General features: G+C 52.4%; 10 protein-coding genes across 10 annotated transcripts; 8 read left to right on the plus strand and 2 right to left on the minus strand.

Annotated features, from left to right (window-relative positions):
- Positions 1 to 330: 330 nt before the first annotated feature.
- Positions 331 to 2,077, plus strand: N7532_011830 (zinc knuckle domain protein; the record flags this gene model as incomplete). Its single annotated transcript, XM_056624321.1, has 2 exons — positions 331 to 1,299; positions 1,355 to 2,077. The coding sequence occupies 2 exons, from the start codon at positions 331 to 333 to the stop codon at positions 2,075 to 2,077; spliced, it is 1,692 nt and encodes a 563-aa protein (XP_056469309.1).
- Positions 2,078 to 2,290: 213 nt separating this feature from the next.
- Positions 2,291 to 3,500, minus strand: N7532_011831 (putative haloacid dehalogenase-like hydrolase; the record flags this gene model as incomplete). Its single annotated transcript, XM_056624322.1, has 5 exons — positions 2,291 to 2,485; positions 2,559 to 2,721; positions 2,780 to 2,989; positions 3,116 to 3,148; positions 3,334 to 3,500. 5 exons carry the CDS (start codon positions 3,498 to 3,500, stop codon positions 2,291 to 2,293), a joined length of 768 nt encoding a protein of 255 aa, XP_056469310.1.
- Positions 3,501 to 3,925: 425 nt separating this feature from the next.
- N7532_011832 (uncharacterized protein) lies at positions 3,926 to 5,002 on the plus strand (the record flags this gene model as incomplete). Its single annotated transcript, XM_056624323.1, has 1 exon — positions 3,926 to 5,002. One exon carries the CDS (start codon positions 3,926 to 3,928, stop codon positions 5,000 to 5,002), a length of 1,077 nt encoding a protein of 358 aa, XP_056469311.1.
- Positions 5,003 to 5,672: 670 nt separating this feature from the next.
- has1 (ATP-dependent RNA helicase HAS1) lies at positions 5,673 to 7,730 on the plus strand (the record flags this gene model as incomplete). Its single annotated transcript, XM_056624324.1, has 4 exons — positions 5,673 to 6,276; positions 6,359 to 7,080; positions 7,150 to 7,410; positions 7,476 to 7,730. 4 exons carry the CDS (start codon positions 5,673 to 5,675, stop codon positions 7,728 to 7,730), a joined length of 1,842 nt encoding a protein of 613 aa, XP_056469312.1.
- Positions 7,731 to 9,595: 1,865 nt separating this feature from the next.
- On the plus strand, positions 9,596 to 14,384 carry N7532_011834 (uncharacterized protein; the record flags this gene model as incomplete). The annotated part of the gene is made up of 2 exons (XM_056624325.1): positions 9,596 to 14,182; positions 14,241 to 14,384. The coding sequence occupies 2 exons, from the start codon at positions 9,596 to 9,598 to the stop codon at positions 14,382 to 14,384; spliced, it is 4,731 nt and encodes a 1,576-aa protein (XP_056469313.1).
- A 1,151-nt stretch (positions 14,385 to 15,535) lies between these two features.
- On the plus strand, positions 15,536 to 15,796 carry N7532_011835 (light-sensor protein kinase; the record flags this gene model as incomplete). Its single annotated transcript, XM_056624326.1, has 1 exon — positions 15,536 to 15,796. One exon carries the CDS (start codon positions 15,536 to 15,538, stop codon positions 15,794 to 15,796), a length of 261 nt encoding a protein of 86 aa, XP_056469314.1.
- A 261-nt stretch (positions 15,797 to 16,057) lies between these two features.
- On the plus strand, positions 16,058 to 16,360 carry N7532_011836 (CheY-like superfamily; the record flags this gene model as incomplete). Its single annotated transcript, XM_056624327.1, has 1 exon — positions 16,058 to 16,360. One exon carries the CDS (start codon positions 16,058 to 16,060, stop codon positions 16,358 to 16,360), a length of 303 nt encoding a protein of 100 aa, XP_056469315.1.
- A 3,460-nt stretch (positions 16,361 to 19,820) lies between these two features.
- On the plus strand, positions 19,821 to 22,085 carry N7532_011837 (transient receptor potential ion channel family protein; the record flags this gene model as incomplete). Its single annotated transcript, XM_056624328.1, has 1 exon — positions 19,821 to 22,085. The coding sequence occupies one exon, from the start codon at positions 19,821 to 19,823 to the stop codon at positions 22,083 to 22,085; it is 2,265 nt and encodes a 754-aa protein (XP_056469316.1).
- A 991-nt stretch (positions 22,086 to 23,076) lies between these two features.
- On the minus strand, positions 23,077 to 23,959 carry N7532_011838 (putative U1 snRNP complex component Yhc1; the record flags this gene model as incomplete). Its single annotated transcript, XM_056624329.1, has 3 exons — positions 23,077 to 23,483; positions 23,741 to 23,827; positions 23,893 to 23,959. The coding sequence occupies 3 exons, from the start codon at positions 23,957 to 23,959 to the stop codon at positions 23,077 to 23,079; spliced, it is 561 nt and encodes a 186-aa protein (XP_056469317.1).
- A 2,393-nt stretch (positions 23,960 to 26,352) lies between these two features.
- N7532_011839 (anthrone oxygenase family protein) lies at positions 26,353 to 26,995 on the plus strand (the record flags this gene model as incomplete). The annotated part of the gene is made up of 2 exons (XM_056624330.1): positions 26,353 to 26,413; positions 26,478 to 26,995. The coding sequence occupies 2 exons, from the start codon at positions 26,353 to 26,355 to the stop codon at positions 26,993 to 26,995; spliced, it is 579 nt and encodes a 192-aa protein (XP_056469318.1).
- Between the last annotated feature and the right edge of the window lie 183 nt (positions 26,996 to 27,178).

Genomic DNA, 27,178 nt, shown 5'->3' on the forward strand with positions numbered 1-27,178 from the left:
TGTGTGGTTCTATCGCGTAGAAACCACATCCAAATTGTTGTCGCAAGCCACAACGGAGATAATCGACACGTTCGGAAAACCTCCTGGCAAGGCCCACTCCAAAGTTCTGTAGTGACCGATGAACAATTCGTAGAGGCCGCTCAAGTAAACAGCTTGAACCCGACATGCCCCTTTTGGATCCTGCCTATCAGGCAGGCGCGCATCTGTTGAGAGTCGCACCGGATCCTGCGCAAGCGGTCCGTGTCGCCGGCCGTAAATTTTGATGCTTTGTCAAGGCTGGTCTCGGCTCACTGCAACTTGCTTTCTTCATCATCGCACCCATCGCCCACCATGCCCGACTCCGAAGACGAGGCGGACTCACGAATAGCCTCGGTCGGCGCACAGCGCGCCCGAAAGTCGCGGTCCTCATCCTCTGCCCGTTCCTCGAGCAATAGCGATTTCCGTACCGTGAAGAAGCATCGGCGGAATCCATCCGCAGCAGATCGTGCCGTCGTGGACTTTGTCCCCCGCGGTGGGACTTTTAGTCAAAAACCCCTGGAAATCGACCCTGATGATACGTCAAGCTCAGGTTCCGACTCAGACAATGCGAATGCCAACAACTCGGAGTCGTCTGGAGGGGTCGCGGTGACAAATCCCCATGCGGGCAACACCGCGCCAGCCATTAGCTGGAACCAAGGCAGAAAGAACGCGGTCCGCACAACGCTGGGAAAGCGCAAGTCGGGGCCCCATTCTCAGTCCCAGCTCCAGCCTAGCGAGACAGCGCAATTCAAGGCAGTCAATAACCAATTCTGGCGTTCTCGCAGTGCCTCTGCCTCATCTGGGACAAACAGTGAGGTGCAAAAGGATGGGGCCGCGTCGGAGGAAGACAGTGTCTCCGAAGAGGGCGAGGTCAAATCTCCGCAGAGCGATTCAGACGACTCGGTGTCTTCTGATTCCGAGGCCGACGACTCCATACTCTTGAACATTGGGACCAGCAATGACCACCCCGTAGATGACTACGATCCCGAGTCTTTGATTGTGGACCATTCTCAGGCGGCCAACGGGCACTCTAATGGTTTTGCTTCTGATGTGGATACTATGCCCATTCAGGGCGGATCAAAAGAGGCGGCCTTCCAGCAATTCTCTCGCAAGTATCCAACTCCTCCCAGTTCCCTGGGAGACTTGAAAGACGCCGACTTGGACAGGCAAATGAAGTCTATGTACTGGTATTTGAACATCCAGGAAGTTAGCTCACGGCCAATTCGTTGCCTGGAGTGCTTCCAGCAGGGACATCTCGCTGAGGTTTGCCCGACAAAGGAGGTAAGGATCCCCCACCTGGGCATACCTGAAAGTATATTGATGTAATTTCTCCAAGTGTGAGCACTGTGGTGCATGGGATGAACATGCAAGCGCTTCGTGCCCCTCGTGGCGACGATGCTTGGTATGCCGGGAAAGAGGACACGATGGAGAGGACTGCTCAGCTCCCTTGAAAACCTCTCCAGACGAAGCCCCTTGCGATTTATGCGGTGTAGCTCACCTGGAAACCCAGTGTAGTCAACGCTTCCGATTTCCGATGCGAGAGGCAACCAACTCCAGTATCAAGGTCGCCATTTCGTGCGCTCGCTGTCTCAGTAGCCATCACCTGTATGGTAATTGCCCTTCAGTGACGTACTTTTCCTTCTGTGCATCATCTTTCTCGCTCATGGGTCTTGACCCTGCAATGATTACCAATACCAACCACGGTGTGCGACCCGATCCTCCTCGCCCTAACCGTTTACCACAAGGTCCCGGCCGGGCACGCAATCATCGCCGCGGTGGAGGCGGAGGTCGGCGTCCCTCTTCTGACAGCAGTGACGACTTGCCGCGCGCCGGTAAGCGACCACAGCCTGTCAACCGTGGAAAGCCTCGCGGGAACATTCGATTTGGCCATGGCGCAGGTTTAGGATCCGATCAGCCCCGAGGTGCCCCTCCCCCCAATCGAGGCGGAGGAGGAAATCGAGGTCGCGGAGGGCGCGGAGGTGGCGTTGGTGGTAACAGTCGAGGTGGAGGTGGAAGTGGAAATGGTGGCGGACGAGGTTTCAAACGCAGAGGGCAGTAGTCTTCAGTCTTGACTGATTCTATGACTCTACGTGTATTTTTATCATGAGCACCCAATCCTAACGAATTCTGCACTTCACTATTACATGTATTACTGCGATTCATCAATGACTATTCATTCAAAATTTCATATCAGGTGATAGGCTAGATTTCTAAGTCGATCCTGGCCCTTTTTCACCCAAACAGATATGCTGTAAAAAAGCACCTCATGGGATCACCCTTGATGCTCATCATTTTCGCGAGTTCCAGCAAATCCCTGCTCAAGGATCTCAACCAAATCATCAAGACGGCTGATGCAAAGATCCGTATGCGCATGCTCACGCAAATGGTCATTGCGCTCGTTCACCAGCAACACAGTTGCCGCACCGGCCGTGTGGCCGGCCGTCATATCGTCGATGCTGTCTCCAACCTATACAAAGTCAACAAAGTCAAATCTTGGTCCATCACCCCGAGGGAGATGAGCTCGAGAATTCTAATCATACCATAATCAAGCTCTCCGCCCTATTCGTCAGACCCCATTCCCCAGCAATATGCAGGATACCTGCAGGATCAGGTTTGGGTAGCAGATTGGGTGTGTCCCGAGTGATAATGGGGAGAAAGACATGGCTAGGCATATGATTCTGGATGAGATACTGCACCGGGGCTCTAGTAATGGATTTTAGGACAAGGAGTTCAACGCTGGAGATCATGATGTAGAGCCTACTCAAAGTTTCGGGTGCAGAGGGCTCGACGCACTCCGCGCGATTGCAGATACTCCATCAATCGAGATAGCCCGGGCTGTGGCTGTTGGTCGAGCATGGCGCGTCGCTCAACGGCCTGGACCTTCTTCACGGCCGCGGAGCGCTCTTCGGATGTTGGGAGGTCCTGAATGTGGTGGAGGATATCGATTGACTTGTCGATCCCTAGGACTTCTCTGGATAAAGATGTCATGCATTAGAAGGAATTGGGGTTGAGGTCAATGCCTGCAAGGATGATGGTATATGTCGCCGCCCTGGAAAAGCGCAACATGGGGGACGTCCTATTGCGATGTAGAGCTCACCTCATTTCAGTGAACATATGGTGTTGTGGGAGGCTATTTTGACTATTAGCATTATTCCGGGGATATCTCGAGTTTTCCGACGGGTTCCTTCGCATGGCCCCCAGGCACCCTCCGAGAGTCCCAATGTAGGAGCAATCGCCGAAAGTAGAGCCAAGGGCGTCAGGATAAACGATTATTCACGCTTATACTCCACGCCTTGGAAAAACAAAGTGACCCACCACAAGGTTCCATCCACATCAAACACAATGCCCTTGAGTGGCGGCGCATCCGACTTTCGCGCCGGATCGAGAGCCGCGAAGCGCCGCGGACGGAGATGCTTGCAATCCGCAGTAATGGCAGACATGATAGACGATTGCGCGGATCGAAGGGCGGCGCGAGCTTTCATGGAGCAATGCAGATGCGGGAAAGGTGAGGTTGCGGCGCAATTTGGCCGAGGGTAGATTTCCATGGATCTCCAGTGCAGTTCCGCCCGGTGGGGCTGTAGCGCCAGTGTTGACGATTTACTTGATATAGTAGACACAGATATGCCAGACGCCTCACGTACCTGCCGCAGGTACTGCTGAAAGACATGTAGGTCCCTTAGGGTGGGAGAGTGTCCATGGCTTGACTTGCCGTGGTGGAAGGATGGACTCGCTCCCGTCTCACAATCGGAACTTGCGAAGGTCGGTGCATTGCTCCTCCCCAGCACCTTCCACAGCGGCCATCCGCGATGGGGGATTCCCTCCAATCTCGCGATTCGCATCTCACATCTTTTTATCTTGCATCTCCTTGCATTCTTTTCTCCGGTCTACGTGGCCCACAGCAGCAAAGATGCCGCTCACCGTGCATACTCGTCATACTCATGCCAAGCTCCCGATTAGCTTATGGACGACCATCTCCCTCATCGTCGCCCTCTGTTACCTGCAGATCGTCTACACGGTCTCGTTCCTGGCGCGCCCCTTCTGGAGCTCGCACCAGGACTTCCCGCCCTTCAAGCAAACCCTCGAGAGGGCAGAGAACTTTGCCGTCGACATCATCCTGGACATCGTCACTTCTTCGCAGTACCGTTCGCCCGCACCAACGAACCTTGTCCACGATGATCCCATCGGCCAGCGCATTACAACTGCACTCCATGCCCCTCGGACTGTTCTAGAGACACCCCCGTACGTGGTGTCAGGAGGATCAGGAAATGTGATTCCACCTTACATGCCGCAATGCTATCCCGAACCACGAGGCCTGCAGATGTCGCCAAAACCCAAAGAGACTCAGATGGAGACGTTACGATCCGAACACATTGAACGGTACAAGAAGATCAATGACTCGGGGGTCTCCGTCTATGGTACTGCGCGGAAAGTCTCCTCATCGACTCGACCGAAGTTATCGACCTCCATGGAGATGCACCAGCAGTATACAAGCCAGCCAACAGAGCCAGCACTTGGGCCTGAACCGGGGCTCGGCACAAGCGTACAGTCTTCCCAGCGCACCACAAATACCGTAACAAAGCAAGAAGAGTACCAAGAGGAACAGACTATCGTGCACATCGAGGAGATTACGCAGCCTGCAGATCCGGCCCCGGATATCTCTCCGCCCATCACGCCTGTCATGGACATGCCCAAGCCGCCAATGTCGCCGAGCAAATCTCCTGCGGTCTCGTTCGATGGGCCTACTGAACCTGCGCCTGAACTGGAAATGCATTCTCCTTCGTCGCAGTATTCGGGTTCCCACTACACGGATGATACTGGCTCTGTGCCTTTGAACATCAGTCGCGCGGCCAAGTCGCATTCCACGGAGAGCTACCCAGGCAAGTTCCCTGTGAGCGAAGGAAAGGATTACAGTTCTCTAGCGACGGCCGAGTATGCGTTTCGCGAGAAGGGAACTACCTCTGCCCGGCCCTTTTCTGATTACTAGATTTGAATTTGCTGGGGCCTGCCCATCTCCTGCTCATCTGTGGGATTGTACAGGGCATTGGATATTGAGTCTGGGCTATGATCGTTTGATCCAGTTTTCTTTTGTTTGAGTTATACCCTATTAGCGGTACTTGAAGATGAGAGTGCCAGTACTGATGCGAGCGTTGACTTCGTTATATACTTACACAACCCCCACTCACTCTAGCAATTAATTTTATTATCCTACGAACGCCACCTTTCCAACCTGCTAGATGCAGATTAGGTCCATGGACCTAGGTTATCGCTAAATTGGATATTTCCTTTCACTGGAAAGGGAGGGGGGGGATTATTATCTGCGGTACCTACTCTGTCCGACCTTCGAAATTAAGGGGTGACCCTACTGGTAAGGCCGCATGACCTTCTTTAGTTTTTCTTAGTGTTGAATGTCAATTGTTCCTTTGAAGAGTTAATGCCTTGTTTCTGAGGCATCAAAACCAATGACCGCCTGGTAATCACGTGATGTGGAGATTCTGCCACATTTTACCGACCAGAAAAAAAAGTAGCGGGCCGAATTTCTGCAGCGATAGGATCTCGGAGATCAAAACACGGCCGCCTGATTCACCTGGTCCCGTTGATTTTCTGTCATCTTTCTCGTCTGTTTAGCACTTCCTTTTAAGCACACAAACAGCAAGATGCCTGGCCCTGTGAACACTGCGAAGTCCATCACGAAGAAGCGCAAGAGAAAGCACGGCGCAAAGTCCGCAACCGATGAGGAGATTCCCAAGCCTGTTGAGGCCAAGCCAAGCCCGAAGAGTCCCAAAGTGACCTCCAAGAAGACCGCGACCCCTCCGTCTGCAGCAGACAAGTCGACCAAGAAGCGCAAAGTCAGCCACTCGCCCAGCGACGACGAGGAAAGCGACGACGAGGTCGAGGATCAAGAGGATCAAGAGGACGACAATGACGGAAGTGAGGAGGGACAAGAAGATTCGGACGCTGATGATGCCATCGACAACGAGGATGCCTCTGCGGATCTTCCTACCATGAATGACGTCCGCTTGCCCCAAACTGAAGGCGAGCTGAAAAAGTTCAGCGAGCTCAACCTGTCAGACAAGACTATGAAGGGTATCCAGGATATGGGTTTCGAGACAATGACCGAGATTCAACAACGCACGATCCCTCCTCTGCTTGCTGGTCGTGACGTGCTCGGTGCTGCGAAGACCGGTTCTGGCAAGACTCTGTCTTTCTTGATTCCTGCGATCGAGATGCTGAGTGCCTTGCGCTTCAAGCCACGCAACGGTGAGAGAACCCCCCTTTCATGGCATTTGCAATGTTCCTTCCATTTATCAAAGGCCAGTTTACTGACTGAATTAAACGGCAGGTACTGGTGTTCTTGTTATTTCCCCGACCCGAGAGCTTGCCCTGCAGATTTTTGGTGTTGCCCGGGAACTTATGGTTCACCACTCGCAGACATATGGCATTGTTATTGGAGGTGCTAACCGCCGCGCCGAGGCCGAGAAGCTGATGAAGGGTGTGAATCTGCTCATTGCTACACCTGGTCGTCTGCTTGATCACCTCCAAAACACACAAGGCTTTATCTTCAAAAACCTGAAGACCCTGGTCATTGACGAGGCTGATCGTATTCTGGAAGTTGGTTTCGAAGATGAGATGCGCCAGATCATCAAGATCTTGCCTTCCGAGGAGCGTCAGACCTCGCTCTTCTCCGCAACTCAGACAACCAAGGTTGAGGATCTGGCTCGGATATCGCTGCGCCCCGGCCCGTTGTATATCAACGTTGATCACACCAAGGAGCACAGCACGGTGTCCGGCCTGGAGCAGGGCTACGTTATCTGTGAAGCGGATAAGCGTTTCTTGCTTCTGTTCTCGTTCCTCAAGCGCAACCTGAAGAAGAAAATCATTGTTTTCTTCTCCAGCTGCAGCTGCGTCAAGTACCACGCCGAGCTCCTGAACTATATCGATCTGCCCGTCCTGGAGCTGCACGGCAAGCAAAAGCAGCAGAAGCGAACCAATACTTTCTTCGAGTTCTGCAATGCCAGCCAGGGAACACTGATCTGTACCGATGTTGCTGCCCGTGGTTTGGATGTTTGTCTCCCCTTCAGCTCAATTGAGTACTTTCATTGAGCGTTCCTCGGCTAACGTTTCTACTACCAGATTCCCGCCGTTGACTGGATCATCCAGTTTGACCCGCCTGATGACCCTCGTGACTACATTCACCGTGTCGGACGAACTGCTCGTGGTGCCAACGGTAAGGGCCGCAGCTTGATGTTCCTGCAGCCGTCGGAGGTTGGCTTCCTTAAGCACCTCAAGGAGGCTCGCGTGCCAGTGGTGGAGTTTGAGTTTCCCGCTTCAAAGATTGTCAATGTCCAGTCTCAACTGGAGAAGCTCATTGGACAAAATTACTATCTGAACAAAGTATATTATCACCCTCAGGCCTTTTGCCACTTGTCGTGCGGTTTTTGCTAACATTTGATCCTCAGTCTGCCAAGGAAGGATACCGATCATACCTCCAGGCGTACGCATCGCACTCGCTGCGCTCCGTCTTCGATGTCCACAAGCTGGATCTCGTCAAGGTGGCCAAGGGCTTTGGATTCAACGCCCCACCGCGCATTGACATCACGTTGGGCTCTAGCTTGAGCCGTGATAAAAAACAGGAGCAGCAAGGGCGCCGGACCTATGGCAGCCAGCCGAGGAACAACAAAGGATTGAAGTTCAAGCGGAAACACGAGAACTGAGGAGTATGTATGAGTGAATGTTGATGGAAACAAAAGTACCTAGTCGCCTGCATCTTCATCTGGGGTCTCCGGAGTTTTAGTGTGTAGATATATCTATTTGAATTTATTTATTGACTAAGTTTGGATGGTGAAATTACAATTGTACTGCCTTTAGGTATCTTTTACCCTTGAACACTTGTAAGTGTACGTATTCGACCCCTCAGCGATCACTACGGGAGTACACTAGTGTATAAGACCCTAGTACATAGTACCTACCTGTGGTATGGAATCCTTACCTGGAATGCAACGAAACTGGGGCTACCATGTGGAGAGGGCTTCAATCCACGTGGAAAGCCAGTGGGCGAAACACGCGACGCTGACAGCAGTTTTTGGCTGATGGAAACCCCCATTGGAAGTGGGCTACTAGTAACTTAGGGTACACTGTCGACAGCTCCCCAAATGAATATGTTAGGCACCGATCATGTATGAGGTGCAGCACCTGGCCCAGCCAAACGGCTATTTGCGATTCTGGAATCCGTATGCGCGGCCCCGATAGGAATTCTGGTGACTTGCAGCTAGCCCCCTTGCAATTAGGCAACGGACCGCGCATTTTATTGAATATCGCATCGTTTTTGCTGCAAATAATTTCGCCCCTTCCTGCTCCATCCGGCGCCTTCCATACTGCCCATCGCGAGACGACTCGAATGGGACCAGCGACACAACACTCCGTGCTCCAGGATGGCCGCTGCAGCGTGTGTGATGAGTTGGATGCGTTGGCAGGCCGTGGGGCCAATCACGGGGGCTCCATGGGGCCCAGGGTTGGTGTCGTCTGGGCGACCAGCGGTTTTGTCGACCTGGTTTGACGCCTCGGCCAATTCTGGGTCCCACGGAGGTCCGCAGCAGTTGGCCCGTGTGTTGCTGTGCGACGAGAGTCCAATGGAGGATGGATGCAGACGCAGTGACAGAGGCAGAGTTGCAGAGGAATGTGAGTATTGAAGTGTATTGTGTAAGGCGGTGTCGGGCCACCTGTCAGAAGTATACCGGAGGTACCCGTACAGAACACTGGGAAATACAAGCTGATCATGTAATGGATTGCATTGTACTAGCAGTACCGCAAGGTAGCAGTATATACTAAGAGCTAGAAATTAGAGAAACGGCCCGAGAAGAACTGGAGTTGATGGAGTAACCAAGGAACCGATCCGCGATCCGCACCCCCAATCCATGGCTCCGTTTGTTGACAGCGAGTACCGCCGCGGTACCTGAAGGGGCTCGTTGTGCGCCGCACCCGCCGATCGGGACCGCGGAGGTACATCACCAGCCATCTGCTTTTTTCCCATGAGGCTGGGCGCTCTACTCCGTCGCCCTCCAGTTCTTACATGTACGGCCGCTGCTTTTCTCTCGACCTCACACTCCTCGCATGCCTCTTTTTCTCCCTTCTCCCCATTCCGCCCTTTCGCCCAATCCGAATTCTCTCGCACTCCCCAATTCATGTGAGGGATCGGCGGAGCTCGTTCGACCTGAGCCCGCAGAGCAACCCCATCTTGCTTTTTCTCTCCTCTCCTCTCGTCCTACTCTCCTGTTTTCCTCTCTTCCCACCGCTTTACGGTGTTCTGCGCTGGTACGCTTGATCCTCCTAATTGAATCTCCTTCCGAGAACCTCCTTGCCTCCTCCCAACCCCGATCTTTCCGATCTCCCTCCCTCTTCTCCGTCACTCCTCCCTCTTACCCCCACTATCCACTATCCACTATCCACGACCGCGGTCAGCGAGCACGGAGCATCGTCAAAGTGACAACAAATCACCTTCTCCGCAGTTCCGTCGCCTCCATCCATTCTCCCACTTGGAGCATGCGGTTGTCGGACTGAAAGAAGGAAGCCCGTCTCCACTATGGGGGTCGACACCCGCAGACCAGTCCTTCCTGCTCCCACAGAATCCCTCGTCGATACCACGGGCGACAGCGCAACGGGCACAGATCTGGCAACTGACCTTTCTCGCCGCACAGACAAGACGTCGTACTCGATCCCGGACGACGGTAGCCCCATCACTGTCTCCACTCGGCGGCATCGGGAACGAGACGACAAGTCGTCTCGCTCACAACGGGATTCCCAGACCTCGCTGCTCATCGAGTACTTCGAAGGTGGGAAAGGCCCCGGCGGAGTGGTTTCCAGACCCAGTGTGCGCGTTCGAGTGACACCCTCGGGCTCAAGAAGACGACACAAGGATAAAGACCGGATCCAGATCACCGAGTCCAGTTCCAGTCGCAAGCCTTCCTACACTCGGCGCATTTCTCTCACGTCGCCATCATCCAAGCAGAAGCAACCATCCGAGGAAGGCGTGGATGACCAAAGTGTCAGCTCAAGCAACTCAGCCGAGGAGGAAGGTCAATCGTCTGAGCACCATCCGCCCGTCGAAATCGAGTTCCTCAATCGCGACCAAGGCAGTGAGCTGTCGGCCATTTCGCGCGACCCCAGACTCATAATGGCTCCCTCGTCAGATATTTCCTCCATGCCCGCGGACAGCATGCTCGACACCTCATCTGCTGGTCCCCGCAGGAAGCGCAGCCAGAGCCTTGAGCGCGGCGCGAGCCGCGAGGGCAAAGACTTGCTCAAGACTCCTTCCCGACAACGCAGTCGTAGCCTCAGCAAGGAACGCATCGCTCATCGGGTCGCAGAGAAGCTCAGTGGCTCGCCGCAAGAAGTCTCAAGTGGCAAGCACAAGAGCAGGAGCAAGACCAAGAGTGCTGGCAGGGACTACTTGGAGGCTGAGCCTAAGTCGTCTCGACGGAAACGACATGGATCCGGCGAAGAAGACATGAATATCACCAGTCCGGAGTCCAGTCTTCTGAGCACTTCGGCGGTTTCTTCCAACCGCAAATCCGGCGATCAATACTCTGTTCGCTCTAACGTTTCAAAATCGTCCATCAACAATCCGAAACTCCTCGAGACCGTCGAAGATGCAATTCGACGACTGATTTTGCCGGAGCTCAAGGAACTCAAGAAGGACCAGAAGGTCATATCCAACACGTCCAAATTTGAGCGCGACATGACAACGTCCTACTCCTCCACCAGCTCCCGAGATGAGCTTGGCCGGCGTTTGTCCAAGCACTCCAGTGCGCCGGATGTCATGAAGCCCCAACCGAGAGTCGTCCTGAACAAAGATAGCAAAGATGAGGGTATTGTTCTATCCGGAGAGCCTGTGCAACAGAACAAGGAGCGCAAGTCAAGCAAGAGCAGTGAGACTTCTGATTCTGCATGGGTCAAATGGGGCCGTCCAGAGTTCACCGAACAAGACAAAATCCGCAGGCAAAAGAGCAAAGGCCTCCGCGATGCACATGCCGCTGCTCGTGTGGGCTCGGCTCTGACAGCTGCATCCCTCAAGAAGCATGACTCGCAGTCCAGCCTTGGTCAGTCAGAGCATGGCCGGTCAGAGCGGAAAGAAAGTGGCTCTCGCAAGAGCGTTGAGAACATCAATGAGACCGAGCTCGTTTTCCAAAAACATAACATCGCACCCATGCCAATGCGCAGCGAGATTGACTCGGAATTGACAAGGACCTCGCTTCTCTCCGAGCGTACAGAGAGCCCAACAATCCGCAAGGGACTGTCGCCAGCAGAAACCTCTCGAGGCTCCCCACGACAGGTCGCTTCGCCAACCTCACGCACACCCACCCGTACTCCACTGGAAACGCGACATGAACTGGGAATGCGCCATGGCAATCAGTCGCACCACAACCTTTCCACGCATAGCACCTCGGACCGCGACCTGCACCGAAAGAGCCAATCCCCAGGAGCGGAGGGTGCCGACTGGGCCATTGCTGCCGCTGCTGCTGCCAATCTACTCGACGCTGCTCACCCAGGTCAACGATCTACGCCAGAAAAACAGTATGAGGCCGGCCGGGCCTTGAGCCCCATCCAAAGTGTTGCCAGTGACAATACGGAAACTCATTTTTCTAAATACCAAAACAAACACACAGCCGACGTCCAGCGGGACATGGAACCTCGCTTATCCATCGACTCTTTGTCTTCAGCCCCCAGCACTAATCTCGCTCGATCCACTCGCCAAGATGGATATAGTCCCAAGAGCCTGAACCACGATTTCGATCATGAACATGGTCCTGAGCTTGGATTTGAGCAATTTCGGCGTGCATCTGGAGAAGAGGATCTCTATGGACCCGATGAGGAGTCTCGTCTGTCACTTGACAATGAAGACAGCGAAGTGAATTTCATGGACAAGATCAAGGAAGGCCACCATGTCACGACTGGTGTAGCTGCCAACCCCCAATTTGTCCATCCCGCGGGTGTCGAATCGAATGTGGCCTCATTGATGGACCCCTCTGTTCTTGAGTCCCAGTCTTCTGGACACCGTTCACAGACCGACTTTGCTGAGCGTGCCGCAAGCCGGAGACCCCCAAAGCGCGGCAGCCCCCTGAAGCAGCGTCAGAATGCCTCGAGCCCGGATGAAACATCTTTCCCCCGGCGTATGGGTGCCACCTCGCCTCCTCAAAGTGTCACTCAGTCCATCGATGACTTGGATGAAGCGGGCATGGCAGCAGCTGCTCGAGGCATGGACAGCCCTGGTGCGGATGAAGAACGCAGCCAGGAATCCGAGTCTGAGATCAACACGAACCCCTCTATCATTCAAGGTCCTGCTCAAGGAGCTCAGGATCACTGGGGGTACAGTTCGAGATCCCCCGCCGATCAAGTTCCATACTACGAGCACGATCCGAGAGATGTTGTACCTGATTCGCAGCACCGATTCGATGCTGAATACCACGAGACTGCTCGCGATATCTTTGGTGGTGATGATTTTGTCGTTGACCAGCGCGCCGGCCAACTATTTGGTACGCCTCCCGGAGCCAAGGACGAAGGCTATGTTTCGGCTGCCAACCCAATGTCTCCGAGCATCGGCACCCCCAAGCAAGCGAGCCGTGTGCTTGGAGGCGCTTTTGAAAGCCCTACTGACGAGGACCCCTTCTCCGCTGGTCACCAACGCCACTTCAGCGGTCATTCCCATGGAATGGGCTCGCCTCTTTACGACAGTGCCACTGGTCGCGGTATCGATAGGATTCAGTCCAAGGATATTGTTGCTCTTATGGATCACCTCACTGTACGCGATGCCCAGCGCAATGCCCGCGACACCGAAATTCTGGTGACTCTTGTCCGCAGCGCTGCTGAAATGCGTACTTCCTTCGAGCAAATGAAGAAGTTCATTGCTCAGCAAGATGAGTTGATCATGGACTCCAGCGACAAGCAGCATGAGCGATTTTACAAAGCTCTTGGTGGCCCTCGTCCATTGCCTCCCAGCAGCTCTCGCACTCGCCAACTGAACACTACAGACAACGATGACCTGCAAGCCAAGCGGGCGAACATTTTCAAGCGCGCGCTGAAGGGCCTGAGCGGAAAGTCTGGCAATGACTTGACCAAGATTGAAGGAATGCTGGAACAGCTTCTGGAAGAAGTTGAGGCATTGCGCACTGGTCAAGATTTCGTGAGCCCTCGGAGAACAAATGTCGATCAAGTTGGGGCAGAAAACAACGGGCAAAGCGGTGCATCCATGGGGAGCCGGTCTCCTTACATATCCAGCCCCCGACAAACGAATGCCGATACTCGTGTCAGCACTGTCCCAGAAGAGGATGAAGAAGATGAGGATATTGAGATTGATGAGAACGATGCTTACGTGGCTGCTCATCTGCCCATCCAACAGCCTCCTCGCCATGAGAGAGCCGGCTCTCTGCCCCTCAACACAACACCTCGCAAGCCAGTGGCGTCTGGAACCCGGAGCACAGAGACCACCCCCAAGGGCGCCGACAAGGCCCGCAAGCACAAGTCGAGCAGCTCGTCAATTTTCCCCAAGATCTCGCGCTGGTCCAAATCCACTGCGACGTCGATGGGCGACAACATCCGTAACAGCATCCAGCCTAACCGCAAGGAACGCCCGTACTCTGAGATGTCCCGATCCGGCTCCGATCTTGCTCAAGACGCATACAAGACGAACTACTATGACCCTGAGGGTGACGACCGTATCAGATCGACATACACACTGGACGAAATCGACCAGCAGGAAAACCGGCCCCCGTCGCCCTTGGTGCCATCACAAGTCTCCGAAGCACCCAAGTACCGCGCTCACCGTGGTAGTCTCGACCTGCAGCATCCTCAGCCGCGTCAAGGCCCAACTGGCCGATATCAAAACCAACTCGAGACCCAGGCACAGACTTATGCCACCCCTGAATCCCCCTCCTCGGACCAGTGGGGCTCGAATCCTAGCCTGCCTGCTGTCAACCCCAACCAGCAACGCTTCAGCAATGGGAGCCGTCTGTCGCCCATTTCGGATGCAGGGTATTCCGAAGCGAGTTCACGCACACCGGGACCACCTCGTCCTCCCAAGCTCAAAGACGAGGGTCCTCTCGTCCCCGAGCGGCCTCCTAAGGTTGCGGAAACTGAGGACCAACAGCAGTATGGTGACCGCGTCGTATCTCGGGTATGACCCTCCTTCATCCAAAAATCGTCAATAACAATTTACTAACAAGACATCCCAGGGCTCTGCCATGCGCTCCCCTCCTACTCGCAAGCCAACTGGTCCCCGTCCTCTTACCTCCGGCGGCAACTACAGCCCCAGCAATATCAAGCGCACTCAATACCGAGGCAGTCCGATGCAGATCGATTATGACGACAACTACTGAGACCCGCATTGTGATACCCCGGAACTGTATTTCAGTCTAGCGAATTTTGCTTCTCTTCATTCCCAATCCTGCTTTTTCCCCCTTCACATCTTCTTTCTTGAATCCTATTGTGTACGTGATGAGCGGGCGCACTGCGCCTTTTAACGACAGAGACGATTGTGTTTTCTTGAGCCTTGCTTTTTTTGCAGAAAAATCTTGTCGACCTGAGTGTTAATAGTCATTACCATGGCGGGAAAACTATGTATGGTTTTTATTTCAATTCGGTGATTTGTAGATAGGATGATGTTGCGGTTATCGAACGGTAGCTGCTGGTGTAATCTATTTGATTTACCTTTACTGAATCATTTTGCTTCTATGTTCCCTCCGTATTGTCAACGACCTTTCCTGCCAACCACACAGCGTAAGAACACTCAGTATGTGCCGGTGATAGATACACCACACCCCCTCTTTGACCTTTCAGGTACATGATAGTACTTCCAAGACTCATATTAATTCTTTTATCGTAGGGGTAGAGAATAATTTACCTTACCTTAGGGTAAAGACCTTTTTTTACTCTCGGGGTGAATAAACATTTTGCCTTGCGCAGAGTCATCAATAAGGCAGCCCGGGAGCTGATCACATGGGTGACCAGGAAGGTGACCACTAGCAGATAGGAGCAATCTCCTATCTACTTTTAGAATGCCACAGACGTACCGTGACCCTACACTACTTTAGGGTATTATGTACTAGGAGACTTCCCCTCTTGAGGATAAAGAAGATCATATAAGGTAAATATGATGTCATATTTGGCCAGCAAGTGAATGGCGGATGAGGGTTGCGCATTCCCGGAAATAGTAGATTGGTCCAATACTATCACAATAACAGCGACGATCGAGATCAGTACACATAGAATCTCCACGAAATGCCCCTTCTCGCCATACTTGGCTCCCAGGGTTTGCAACAAGCAGTCCAGCAGTTGAAGAGCGACATTGCTTCCGCGAGATTGCTCTACATTCTCACCACAACCAGTGAGGCCATTCTGCTTGACATCATCGCGCGCGTAGAGCCCTCAGCCCGGGGGAAGAGCACTCAGACATTTCGGTATTTGTCGGCCAACCTCACACGACCGTGTTGTACAGAACGCGATTCTAAACCACGTGGCCGTGGAGATGATGCTTGTCGATTCTGGTTCGGGCATTTCAAAGACGAATCGTGAAATTCTGTTCCAGGAACTTGAACAGATTTCTGCCGAAGACTCCTACTCCGGGTTTGACAACCAAGGGAATACGCAAGATAAACAAACGGCGAAGACTGTTTTAGGTCTTGGACTTGCGCCGACCGCTCGAATTGTCCATAATATGCATGAGCAGCTTTCTGTCAAGCCCGAAGAGGGTAAGGGCAGCCAAACCAAGGTCATCAATGACTACACATGACGCGGAAAGCCGACTTTCTAAACAGCCTGGCAACCCAAGGCTTGATGGCAATGAATACACCCATGAAACTGCCCACTAATCAGCTCCTAAGAGACATTCTGATTCCCGAAACAGTCAGGCACTGTCTGTTGTCTCCAAATCCCAACTGCCGACCTCTCCATCTTTTTCGTACGATCAACGAACTCTCTCCATCCCTCTGATCGTGAATCAAACCTGTTTTCTAGATCGCACATAAGCTCAGGTGGCTGGTACTTCTCCAAAATGACCTCTGCGACTACAGGAGCTCCCGAGCGCTCCTCTAGCAACGATACTCCTTTGACGGAGCATTCAAGTTCGGCTTCAACCGATCCCAACTTGAAACTTCACATCCTCGTTGCGGAGGACGATCCAATCAATAGCCAGGTAGTCGAGAAACGACTGGAAAAGCTTGGTCAGGCCGTGAAATTGACCAGCAACGGCGAAGCATGCTTCCATGCTATTGCATCGCACGAGCAGCTCATCAATATCATTCTGATGGACATCCAGGTATCTTTCGACTCCGATAAATTATATATCAATGACTAACCGGTATTTCAAATAGATGCCTCTCGTCGACGGTATAAATGCAACCAAAATGATCCGGGAGCATGAAGCCAAGATACTGGAAACCCAAATGTCCAAGCCCCGTCGAGTCCCGATCCTCGCTGTATCTGCATCGATAGTGGAAAGAAAAAAGGAGGTGTATACCAGTGCTGGGTTTGATGGGTGGATCATGAAGCCAATTAATTTCGTTCGGCTTAGTATACTTTTAGGCAATATCCGCCACACGCATGTTCGAAATAGAGACATGCCACTTCAATGGGAAGGTGGTGGCTGGTTTCCACAGGCATAGAGGTGTTGATACCGCCCTTTTGATTTTATTCAGCAATATATATGCCGAATAATATAATACCTTAGGGCAGTTTATAACATCGAAGCGTTAATAAGCACTAAGATTGCATGCCGTGGACGAGATATGAATGGCTTGACCAATGTGAATATTTGAGCTTTTTACCCTTCAGTCATGCGCTGGCTATCTTAATCTACATCTTGTGGGCTGGAAGACCTAGCGATCGTAGGATAATGCAAACATGAAGCAGTCTGAAGCTTGCAATTTGCGGTAGTTCTCATTCAAACAATATAAACGCGACATCAGATTTCGCCGATATGTATTCACGAAGTCTGGTCGGTCGTGGAGAACGTAATAAATATCCAGTGAGTAATGACGGGTTATTAATCTACTCGGTGGGCAGCTAGTTATGGGCCATTGAAAAGCAAGTTCAGCGTTTCTAGGGGTACGTACGCAGGAGCTCCTCGAGCTCCTAGTGCTACAGTAATCTCGCAGTTAAAAATGCTGCCTAGTGGCCGTAATTATGGCTGAGATGCCAGGTAGGTAGTCGACTAGTCCATTGAACATAGTGCAAGTACAATGTGAAAGCGTGCCGGTATGTCTCATGCCAAGGGCTGGGTGATTGGGATAAGGGACCTTGGTTAGGAGTAAACGAACCTAAGTAAGTCGGTCGGCCAGGATATCAATTAAAACGAACCGACCGTCCACAAGATGCGACCGGCATGGAATTATCTGATCACAGTTCTACGTCCCACGGGTAAGGTTGTGTACCGACTGCAGATCTGGCCCGACCGAGATGCGTATACCGTATTGCGATCTGCCGACTCCATTGCAGCAGATTCGTAGGAAGCGATCCGGCCGCGAACTAATACATAGTACGAAAAATTTGACGGCGGCGACAGTTCACCGATCCTGGCGGCAGCTGCGACCAGCAGGATGTGAGGTTTGCCCCCGCCGAAATTTCACAACCATGAGCGAATCAGAGTTGCGGGCACAGAGGGGAGAATACGCAGGTTGCTCGGCGCCACGCAATGGCGCCAGAAGGCGGAAACAACCAAGAGCATTTCACCCGAGAACCCTGATCCAAAAATAGGAATGCGACCGTGGTTCACAGCGGTGCCAGCCGGGTCCAGGGCTGCTTATGGGTTCAGGCAAAGCTGAAGTAGCTGATGTTGCTAGAGGGTGGTGCTGTTGCGGTCATCGCTGAGGTGTTCAGCGGTACGAAGGTAGCACAAGCAAGAAAAAGACCGGGCAGCGTGCGGACAACGTCATCGCACGCACCATGTTGATCTTGCGATCGCGGGGAGCGATCAGCCAAGGCTGAACACACACAAACTCTCACTCACTCACGTGGATTGGAATTGTCCGCACTCGGCTGAAACACTACTTGGGATGGATTCCGCAAAGGACTGGATCGAACGGTGTGTACCTGGCGGAGGCAGTGCAGGCGCTAAAGCCCCAGGGAGATTTGAAGGAGTGCTGCGAGTCGTGAATTTAAATTTATTTAAATTGTAAGCTGGTGGAGATGCCGAGAACCAGCGCCCTATGGACTAGGGCAGACTGGTAATGATCATCCATACCGGTCTGATCGGGGAGTCTGGTCACACTCTCTGCAGGACCATCCCATTAGAATCCAACGGGTCATCTGGGCGTTTGGAGAGATTTGTGTGTGTGTGTGTGTGTGTGTGTGTGTGTGTGTGTGTGTGTGTGTGACAGGGGCAGCTGCCCTCCGATGCAGGAGATATTAATAGCGTAGTCACTGGTACCTCTGTTCCCAGGCGCCAGTACGCGTATCGCCATGTCACCAGTACCCGCCCTGAGTCAGGCTTCCCCCTTGCTGCAATTAGGGGTACAGCAACAAGTAATATAGGTTCGCGATTGTGTCGTCCATGAGAGACACCACCCGGGTAACAATTTTGCCGCCATGTTGGCCGCCCAAAGGTGGCAGAGGGGCAGAGTCAGTGTGGCCAATTTCTGTTGGACTCTTCCCCGGGAACAGTATTGACAGACAGGCAAATGTGCAGAATCCACCAAGAAGCTGCCAGTGTCACTCGCCAGCAGAGAAGTAATCTCCACAGCCGGGGACACCCGTTCCTTGGGTCCCGGTGACCGCATCTCCAAGCCTGCAACCACCGAGAGACATCCTAACTGCTTCCGGGGCCCTCCACGTTTCGATCGCATGTTGCAAGACGGCCAGGTTCGTAGCCGACGACTGCGAATTCACGTCCGAGCAAAATGTAGGCTAGTAGTGTGTTAGCTGGGAGCGCCTTGGAGGTCTGGTAGAGGCCAGGAATGACAGAGGAAACAAGGCTGGAAGATGCGACTAGTACACATCGAGGCGTGCCCAGTGGCCCGGGTAACTGTACGGAAACTGTAATACGCGCTTTCCATTGGCGAACCCAAGCGCCCTGGGCGGACGTGACCGTACCATACCGCATTCCCCATTCCGTCCCTGAGACAAGCCTGGCCCAAGAGAGCCTGAGAGGCAAATCACTACTTTCGCTCCCTTTGTCCTCCCTGCGATCCCCTCCTCTCAGCATCTCCCTGTGTGTGCCGCCGTGTCGCTCGCTCTCTTCCTCTCCGTCGCATTTCTCGTCTCACTTCTACGCTACATCCGCTACACCCGCTACACCGACTCGCGGATTTTGACCTCCAGCCTTCCGGTGACGCCGTTGACCCGCCTCCCGATCTGCACTACTGCACGACGACACTCAACCCCAGCCTCTTCACGGACGACAAATCGCCTCGTCACTCTTCGCCTGGGACTTTGGGGGCGCCCGACTCTCATTCATCCTTCTTCCAACCATCCGGATCACGAACCCTTCGTCTTCCGCCCGTATAACCACCCGATCACGATCAATGGAGTCGTAAACCCAAGACTCACCACAACCCCACTCGAGTTCGCTCCTGGTTGCTTGTAACAAAGGCATTCCGGCTACAATCCAGCTTTCGGCCGATTCACGAAACCCAACTTGGCCCACCGTGTGCGCTGACAACTCGCCCGCTTCAAGACTTCCGCATCCGGCGGTTGGCAACGTGGTACTCCCAAATACTCCGTCTGACGTTAGCCGCCAGCTTCTTCTCCTCCGTCCTCTTCTTACCGGCCGCTTTTGCCCTTTTGACACCGATCCACGACCTTGATCGAAGTGCGCCATCATGAGGTCTCTATCACTTCTTACCATCTTCGTTGCCTTTTGGGCACCGTTGGCGTCGGCAGTAAAGCTGCTAGAATCCAATGCGCTGAACGTGTGCATGGAGAGTAGCAATTTCACGGCGCAATATTTCAATGTTGTTTACTATCCCGGCAACAACTCACTCATTGTTGGCTTTGACGGCGTATCATACATCTCCGGCAAGGTCGTCGCAGACATCACTCTCACCGCATATGGAATCAAGTTTTACCAGATGACTATCAATCCTTGCGACATCGAGGGGATGGGTATGTGCCCCATGGCTCCAGGCCCCATCGATCTCCAGGATGTCTCCCTGCCCATCTCGGGGGACACCGCTTCTAACATTCCTGGTAAGTCAAACTCGGCGGACCGAAAATCAGTTATGGAGAAATTTACTCACAACTCACAACTAGACATGGCTTATACGATTCCCGATCTTGACGCGAACCTACAAATCGTGATTAAGAAACAAGATACTCTGGAGAAGATCGCCTGTGTTGAAGCACAACTTTCGAATGGAAAGACCGTCTATCAAATAGGCGTTGCTTGGGCGACTGCCATCATCTCCGGCTTGGGTCTAGCCGCTTCCGCCATCACATCTGGACTGGGCCATTCCAACACTGCTGCACACGTTGCAGCGAACGCCCTCTCGCTCTTTGGATTTTTCCAAAGCCAGGCCATGATCGGCATGACATCGGTTCATAGTCCTCCGATCTTCGAATCCTGGACTCAGAACTTCCAGTGGAGTATGGGAATCATTCGCATCGGTTTCTTGCAGGATATCTGCACTTGGTACCAGCGCTCTACCGGCGGTACCCCTTCTACGGTGCTTTCGTCACTCAGTAACACATCTGTGGAGGTGTTAAAGCGCCGCAAACGTGACTTGATCGACCCAGCCCTTGCGCTGATGAAGAGAGGGATGAATACGCTCGCCAAGCGCGCTGATTCCAGCCAGAAGGTGCAGGTTGTACGTGGTATCGATCGTGCCGGATTCCGCGCGAGAATCGAAGAAACCAATATCTTCTTGACTGGCCTAATCTTCTTCACTGTCTTCGTTTGCCTTGTGATCATCATCGTTGCGTCTTTTAAGGGAATTTGCGAGCTACTTGCAAAGCACGGCAAGATGAAGAGTGACAAATTCCAGGACTTCCGCAATGGATGGCGCGTCGTTCTTCGGGGTATCTTGTTCCGTCTCGCTCTGATCGGATTTCCGCAAATGTGTGTTCTTTGCCTATGGGAGTTCACTCAGCGCGACTCGGCCGCAGAGGTCGTCTTGGCTGTAGTCATGATCCTCTCGTTGCTTATTGCCTTGGGCTGGGCTTCCCAGAAGGTCATCCGTCTAGCCAAGCGCTCCGTCACAATGCACAAGAACCCGGCCTATATCCTCTACTCGGATCCTTCTGCTTTGAACAAGTGGGGCTTCTTGTACGTGCAGTATCGCGCGACTGCATACTACTTCGTCGTGCCGTTCCTCGTTTATGTCCTGGTCAAGGGTATGTTCATCGGCCTCAGTCAGCCGGCTCCCGTTGTTCAAACTATCGCCCTTTTGGTACTTGAGACCGCCATGTTGATCAGTGTGTGCGTCATCCGGCCATGGATGGACAAGAAGACCAACGTCTTCAACATCTCGATTGCAGTCATCAACTTCCTCAATGTCGTCTTCCTGCTGGTCTTCTCGAATGTTTTCAACCCACCTGGCATGGCAATCGCCTTTATGGGAGTCATCATTGTCGTCATCAACGCAGTATTCTCCCTCGTATTGCTCATCCTGGTGTTGATTGCCTCCGGCTATGCTATCTTCTCACGCAATCCCGATACCCGATACCAGCCAATGCGTGATGACCGGGGCTCCTTCATCAAGTCGCAGACCCAGCTGACAACGGAACTGGATGCTCTGAGTGCTACCGCTCGCGGTGACATGAAGCCCCATCCTTACGAACACAGCCCGTTTGACGACTCGACATCTATCTCCAGCGGCAACAACCATCAGCAAATGAACGCAGCAAACTCGACTCACAACGTCAACCGTCAATTATCACCGGTTGACCCGTCCGTGCCGCTCTTCCCAGGCGGTCCCTCCAATAACCACCAAGGTCCCCCGCCTGGGTACGACCAGTTCGGCCGGTCAGCATCGCCTGCATTAAGAAACCATGATAATGCACCCATCGGTGCCTCGGCCCTCGACACCAACTACAGACAACAAAACAGTGCCAGTCCATGGCAACGAGGAGCTGGTTATGACCATTAGTTGTTTTCAAACATTCTTGAATCTTTTCATTTAACAAATGAAGACATGTGATTTTTAGCGTGGGACAGCGATGGTCTATATTACTTTTTTCCATCCGCCAACCCTTGGGGTCCGGTATCTGCTTTTGGGGTTTGGTGAATTTTGGTTTTGTCGGCTTCACGCCGAATTTTACTTGGTACATTTTCTTTTCTTTTCGCCACTGATGCAGCATGATCTTTTTCTGCCTTAAACTTTTATCTTCACTTACCTTTCCCTCTTCTCCTTTCCCTGCAACCCAAAACTCTCCTTATCTTGCTTTCCCCCCGACTTCCTCTTCCTTTTATCAACGGAGGTTATACTTGCGATTCACGTGTACTTCTCTTATCTCTTTGCTAAGGCGTTGTGTTGCATCTGGTTTCGGTGATCTTGTGGGATTCTGGGCTTCACAATACACACTTGTTTTCTTTTCCTTTTCCACCTTCCTTCCTGCATTTTAAATCCTGGTTGCTAAGATAATTGACGATGGGTGCTCTCATTGAGAAGACCGAAAACCATCAAAACCATCAAGTCTCGGGACAGTTGTAGAATCGATAGGGTGTTGTTAGTGCGTGGTGCTAGTCGATGTCCTTATTAATACATTTTTTGAGACACTACCATAGTGGACCCTAGCTACTAGTAGAGCTGGAGGTAACTGTGATGAAATTTTGACTAGTTCCCGGCAAATAGAGAAAACCCCATGGAAAGAAGAATCCCAGAAAAGCGCAACCCAAAAAAAGAAAAGAACAAAACAACCGTAACCCCGTGAAAAAGAAAGCAACTCCAGAAGAACAAAAGCAATCCCTGAAAAAGAAACGGAAAGCCGGGAACTTAGATCATTATCACCATCTGTGTTCAGAAAAAAACAAGAGCCTGAAGCTCGCGGTATCAAGCAGCAGAAATAATCATCCCCATTTGTGTTAAAAAAAGGAACCGGAAGCATGAAGCTCACGATGATGAGTAGCGGGAATCGTACTCACCATCTGCGTCCCATGCCCGGAGGAGGCTCATGGCGGTCACGACGCGGAGGGGGAGCGTCACCTCCCTCATAACGACGACGAGGAGGAGGAGCATCACCTCCCTCATAACGACGCGGAGCAGAATGGTTGACCGAGCTTGGAGTGCCGCCAGGTGGGGTGTACCCATCAGAATGACGAGGAGCCGGTGACATGGCATTATTGGCGGGAGGGAAGGCGCCTGCCACATTAGGGGGAGGCATGCGAAAGTTCGGAGCACCGAAGCCTCCGGGGGGAGGAGGCAGGTTGGTACCCGCAACCATATTGGGCGGGGGAGGGAAGGCACCGCGAGGGGGACCGCCGGGGGCATTGACAGGGAAGCTCGGAGGTAGAGGAGCTCCGCCGGGGGCGCCGGGGGCGCCGGAGGCTCCGAAATTCGGGAAATTGGGGAATCGGGGGGCGCCAGGGCGCAGACCCGGGGAGGTATACCGTAGGGCATTCCAGGAATTGCTGCTGGACGGCTGTCAGTACTTCTCTTCCTCTACGCCTCTCTCCATAAGACGTTCGTGATCTGCAATCCAGTTCCTGGCAGCTGCGGCACTGAGAAGGGCAGTGCTCCCAATGATCGAGAACTGGCGCTGGTGGTTTGGTGATTAAGAACCACCCGGGGTTGTTCTTGCTCACCTGAATTTGGCATGGCTATTTCGCCATTTGCCGAGCTAGCCGCAGTGATTTCATTGATCTGTTCCTGGGACATTTCCTCGATGACACCTGGATATGGTGTGGTCAGTAATGTTGAATCTGCGGTTCGTTCTGTGGGGTTTTTTGAAGCGTACCCATGTAATAGTCGTAGACGTTCCGAATGTGGTTTCGACCCGAATTGTGCGCCTTGCGCACGCTCATTGAGTCGTGGGTCAGATAGACATCGCAATAGTCGCCTAAATATTTCGTTGATTAGCCAGATATTTTCGAAGATACGAGCTCGAGAACCCGGGCATAGGGGATCGAGCAGGATCGTGGGGCGAAATGCGGACGGGTCACCTACAGAAGTGTGCACAAAGGGTTAGTTGTCAAGTTATGGTCAAGTGGGGGGAAGGGTGACTTATATCGCGGCATCGTGACTTCTACTGCAACCACTCGGTTGCTGTTGCGCGAGGGACGGAAATTCCTGATCGACGTTGCGGAGACTCGAACGGAGCCTCGTGGGGATCGGAAGGGTGTTGTGTGGATGAGGTATTGACGGAAAGTAGCGGGGGAGTCTATCGCGGAGGGCGAGGGGAAGGAATTGAAAGAGACCGCGATTTCTAGGTTGCAAGATCGCCGGCGAGCTCGAGATAGTGAACAAAGGCGGCGAAGAGCGGCATAATCGATGTTTATCTCCGCCCCGCCGACCTGGTAGCTGCTTGTAATGGTCACCTGACTGGTTGTGTTTGCACCTCTTATACAAGTAGCAGCCACCTGCACAGCACACCTACTGCTGGTGTTTTCTTCCTTCGGCATCGTCATCACTACCTTCTCTCATGCGAATTACCTTCCAGTTTACGAACCCAGATACTGAAGTTTCTCTCATAGATCGAATTTCCTCCGTCGAATCGTTACGAAATTTAGCCAGCCTTGGGAAACTCGGAGTGCACGGGACCCGCATAGAATTCCAGGCGTGAGGCTCAGCTTCTTTTGGAGTTCTTCGCACTCGTGAATTATGTACTCACAAATGATAATATTCTTTCCACTGTGCGCCTGTTATATAATTATCTAAGCCCAGAAATGGACACCTCTCGAGCTCCCACTAACCGCCGAGTAGCCTGATCTCATCTGGAAACGGACCTGACCCTCCCGCGACGATCTGGCAATCCACATGCTTGTGGTAATCCTAGAGCTTGGAGCTGGACCGACTGCACAAATGTCCGTGCAATATTGGTACCACGGTGACATTCTGATTGGTGCAGCGTGTGATATCTCTCTGCGGTTGTTAAAATGGGGTCTTTATCACTACAGAAGAATCACGCCGCGGGTGACATCCATATACACCACGATCAAGCTGGCCAGTTACGTGGGCTCCCTGGATCAGAGAGAACATTGTCTCCTGCGACAAGTCCAAGTTATGGGCGATGACTTGATACCAGATTCACATCTTCACAGACGTGGAGAACATTCTTAACATTCAACACATCCGCCTCCCATAACCATGCTGACCGAGCTCCAGGACCACCGGCCTTTCACCACGACTCACCGGGGCATGCATTCGGGGCGTATATACCCCGAGAAAGAAATATGAGCACTATTTGGCTATATTTGGTGCCTATCATTCTAGCAAATCACCCTGAAATAAGAGCCAAATATCATGGAGAATCAGCTACAAGATCCCCATTGGCATTGTCAATCTTGGGGCCTCAAGTGAAAATATCTTACCAAAGCCGAATTGTATTTGCCAACAGGGTTCCCTCGTGTACTACATACCCTTCCCGATTTCAAGTCATATTCCCACCGAATATTCGACACGTCACCACTACTCTCCCAAATGATGTAAGGTCTCAGGGAAAGCCGACCGCTGGAACTACTCTTGAAAGGATACCAGGATTTCCCACATTTCCTTTATCTTTGGGCATGCCACCATCTTCATCCTTTGGAAGAATCATTTTGGGGTTAAGGACTGCCAACCCAGGTTCCTGTGGCTTCAACATCCAGCCGAGGAACCAGTCGGCAAGGGCATGACAAACCGATACACCAGTACAATCGGCATTTGCTTTTCCACAACACGTGCACTCTACCCTCAATTCAAGCAAACTTTTGTTGGAGCTGCTATCTTGGTTGAGAAACCGGACACGGCCAATTCCTTGGAGATTGGAGATAGGCCAAAGATCCGAGCAGTGGGCGATTTCACCACGTCTGTCGTGCTTTACATGCTGAATACACCCATGGCGACGCCGATGCCGGCAAGAGTAGCGAGTATGCCGACAATTCCGCGCTACAATCTGGGTGGCGTTGGCTCGGATTACGGGAGTTTCTTAAACCCGCCGCACTCAATGCTTTGCATGTTTCCCATCGCCACTACATACTAAATCGAATAACGGACCGCCCGAGAAGACACTTTAGAAAAATGTAGTAATTTCTCGAGAATTTTACGATATGCTTGGCCCTCTGTTCACCGAGTATCCACTCTATTTGGGGTCTGCATTTGCAAAATCCGCAGAATCCGATCACTCGGGCTAATTTTTTTCTGGACGAACACGGAGATCATGCTTCATCTATTTGTTAAATGGCTTACTCTCACTTGAATTTTTGACAGTGAGTGAAAAATGGCAACCGATGTGAAAATCGCCCAAGCAATTGGCACCCTTGGCTATGCAGCCGCAGCGGGTAAGAGTATCTCTTCATGCTGACAACTATCAAAAGCTTGGCACTTTGCTGAAAATAACTTCAGGGGGTATTGCCACACTCTCTGCTGTGTGCATACCTAATATCACCGCGCTAGCTCAATTTCCAGCCAATTCTACCCTTTCACTCGACGAGACTCGCAGAATCCTGCAGCTGTCGCATCAGTGGTTGGATTTATACGACCGCGGCCACAAAATCTTCCCGAGTATCACAGCTTTCGCCTCAATTGCAAACATTTATGTCTTCTGGGAGTTGCGAAATACTCAGACCCGGGCTAGCCGTTATCTTCTCGCTGCTTCAGTGGCAATGAGCATCGTACCGTGGACATTTTTGACTATGGTCAAGACGAATGATCAGCTAGATGCTCATGCGCTTCATGCCGATGCAACACGTGCCGATACGAGAGACGTCACGGCTGGGTCCCGGGAAAAGTCGAATCAGACCGTGAAATATGGCGAGATACTCCGGCTTTTGAAGAAGTGGGCGAAGCTAAATTTGGCTAGGGCTATGTTTCCACTTGCTGGAGCATTGATAGGCTTTTGCACCGCTGTGTCGAGCCGTTGAGATATTAGTGCATTCGTGTATATACTCCATGCCGTGAGGACTATCATGATAGCCCAATGACACACGGTCGAATTGGATAGTGAGGCGGGAGAATGTCACATTTGTGGATAGTTGGAAGGAGATGGGTATATTCAGATTCCCGAAGAATCCAAAGCAGGACAGCATAGACCTGAGCCCTTTTCC

Source organism: Penicillium argentinense (assembly GCF_028826775.1).
Source record: "Penicillium argentinense strain IBT 30761 chromosome Unknown utg000011l_segment0_segment0, whole genome shotgun sequence".
Lineage (NCBI taxonomy): Eukaryota > Fungi > Ascomycota > Eurotiomycetes > Eurotiales > Aspergillaceae > Penicillium > Penicillium argentinense.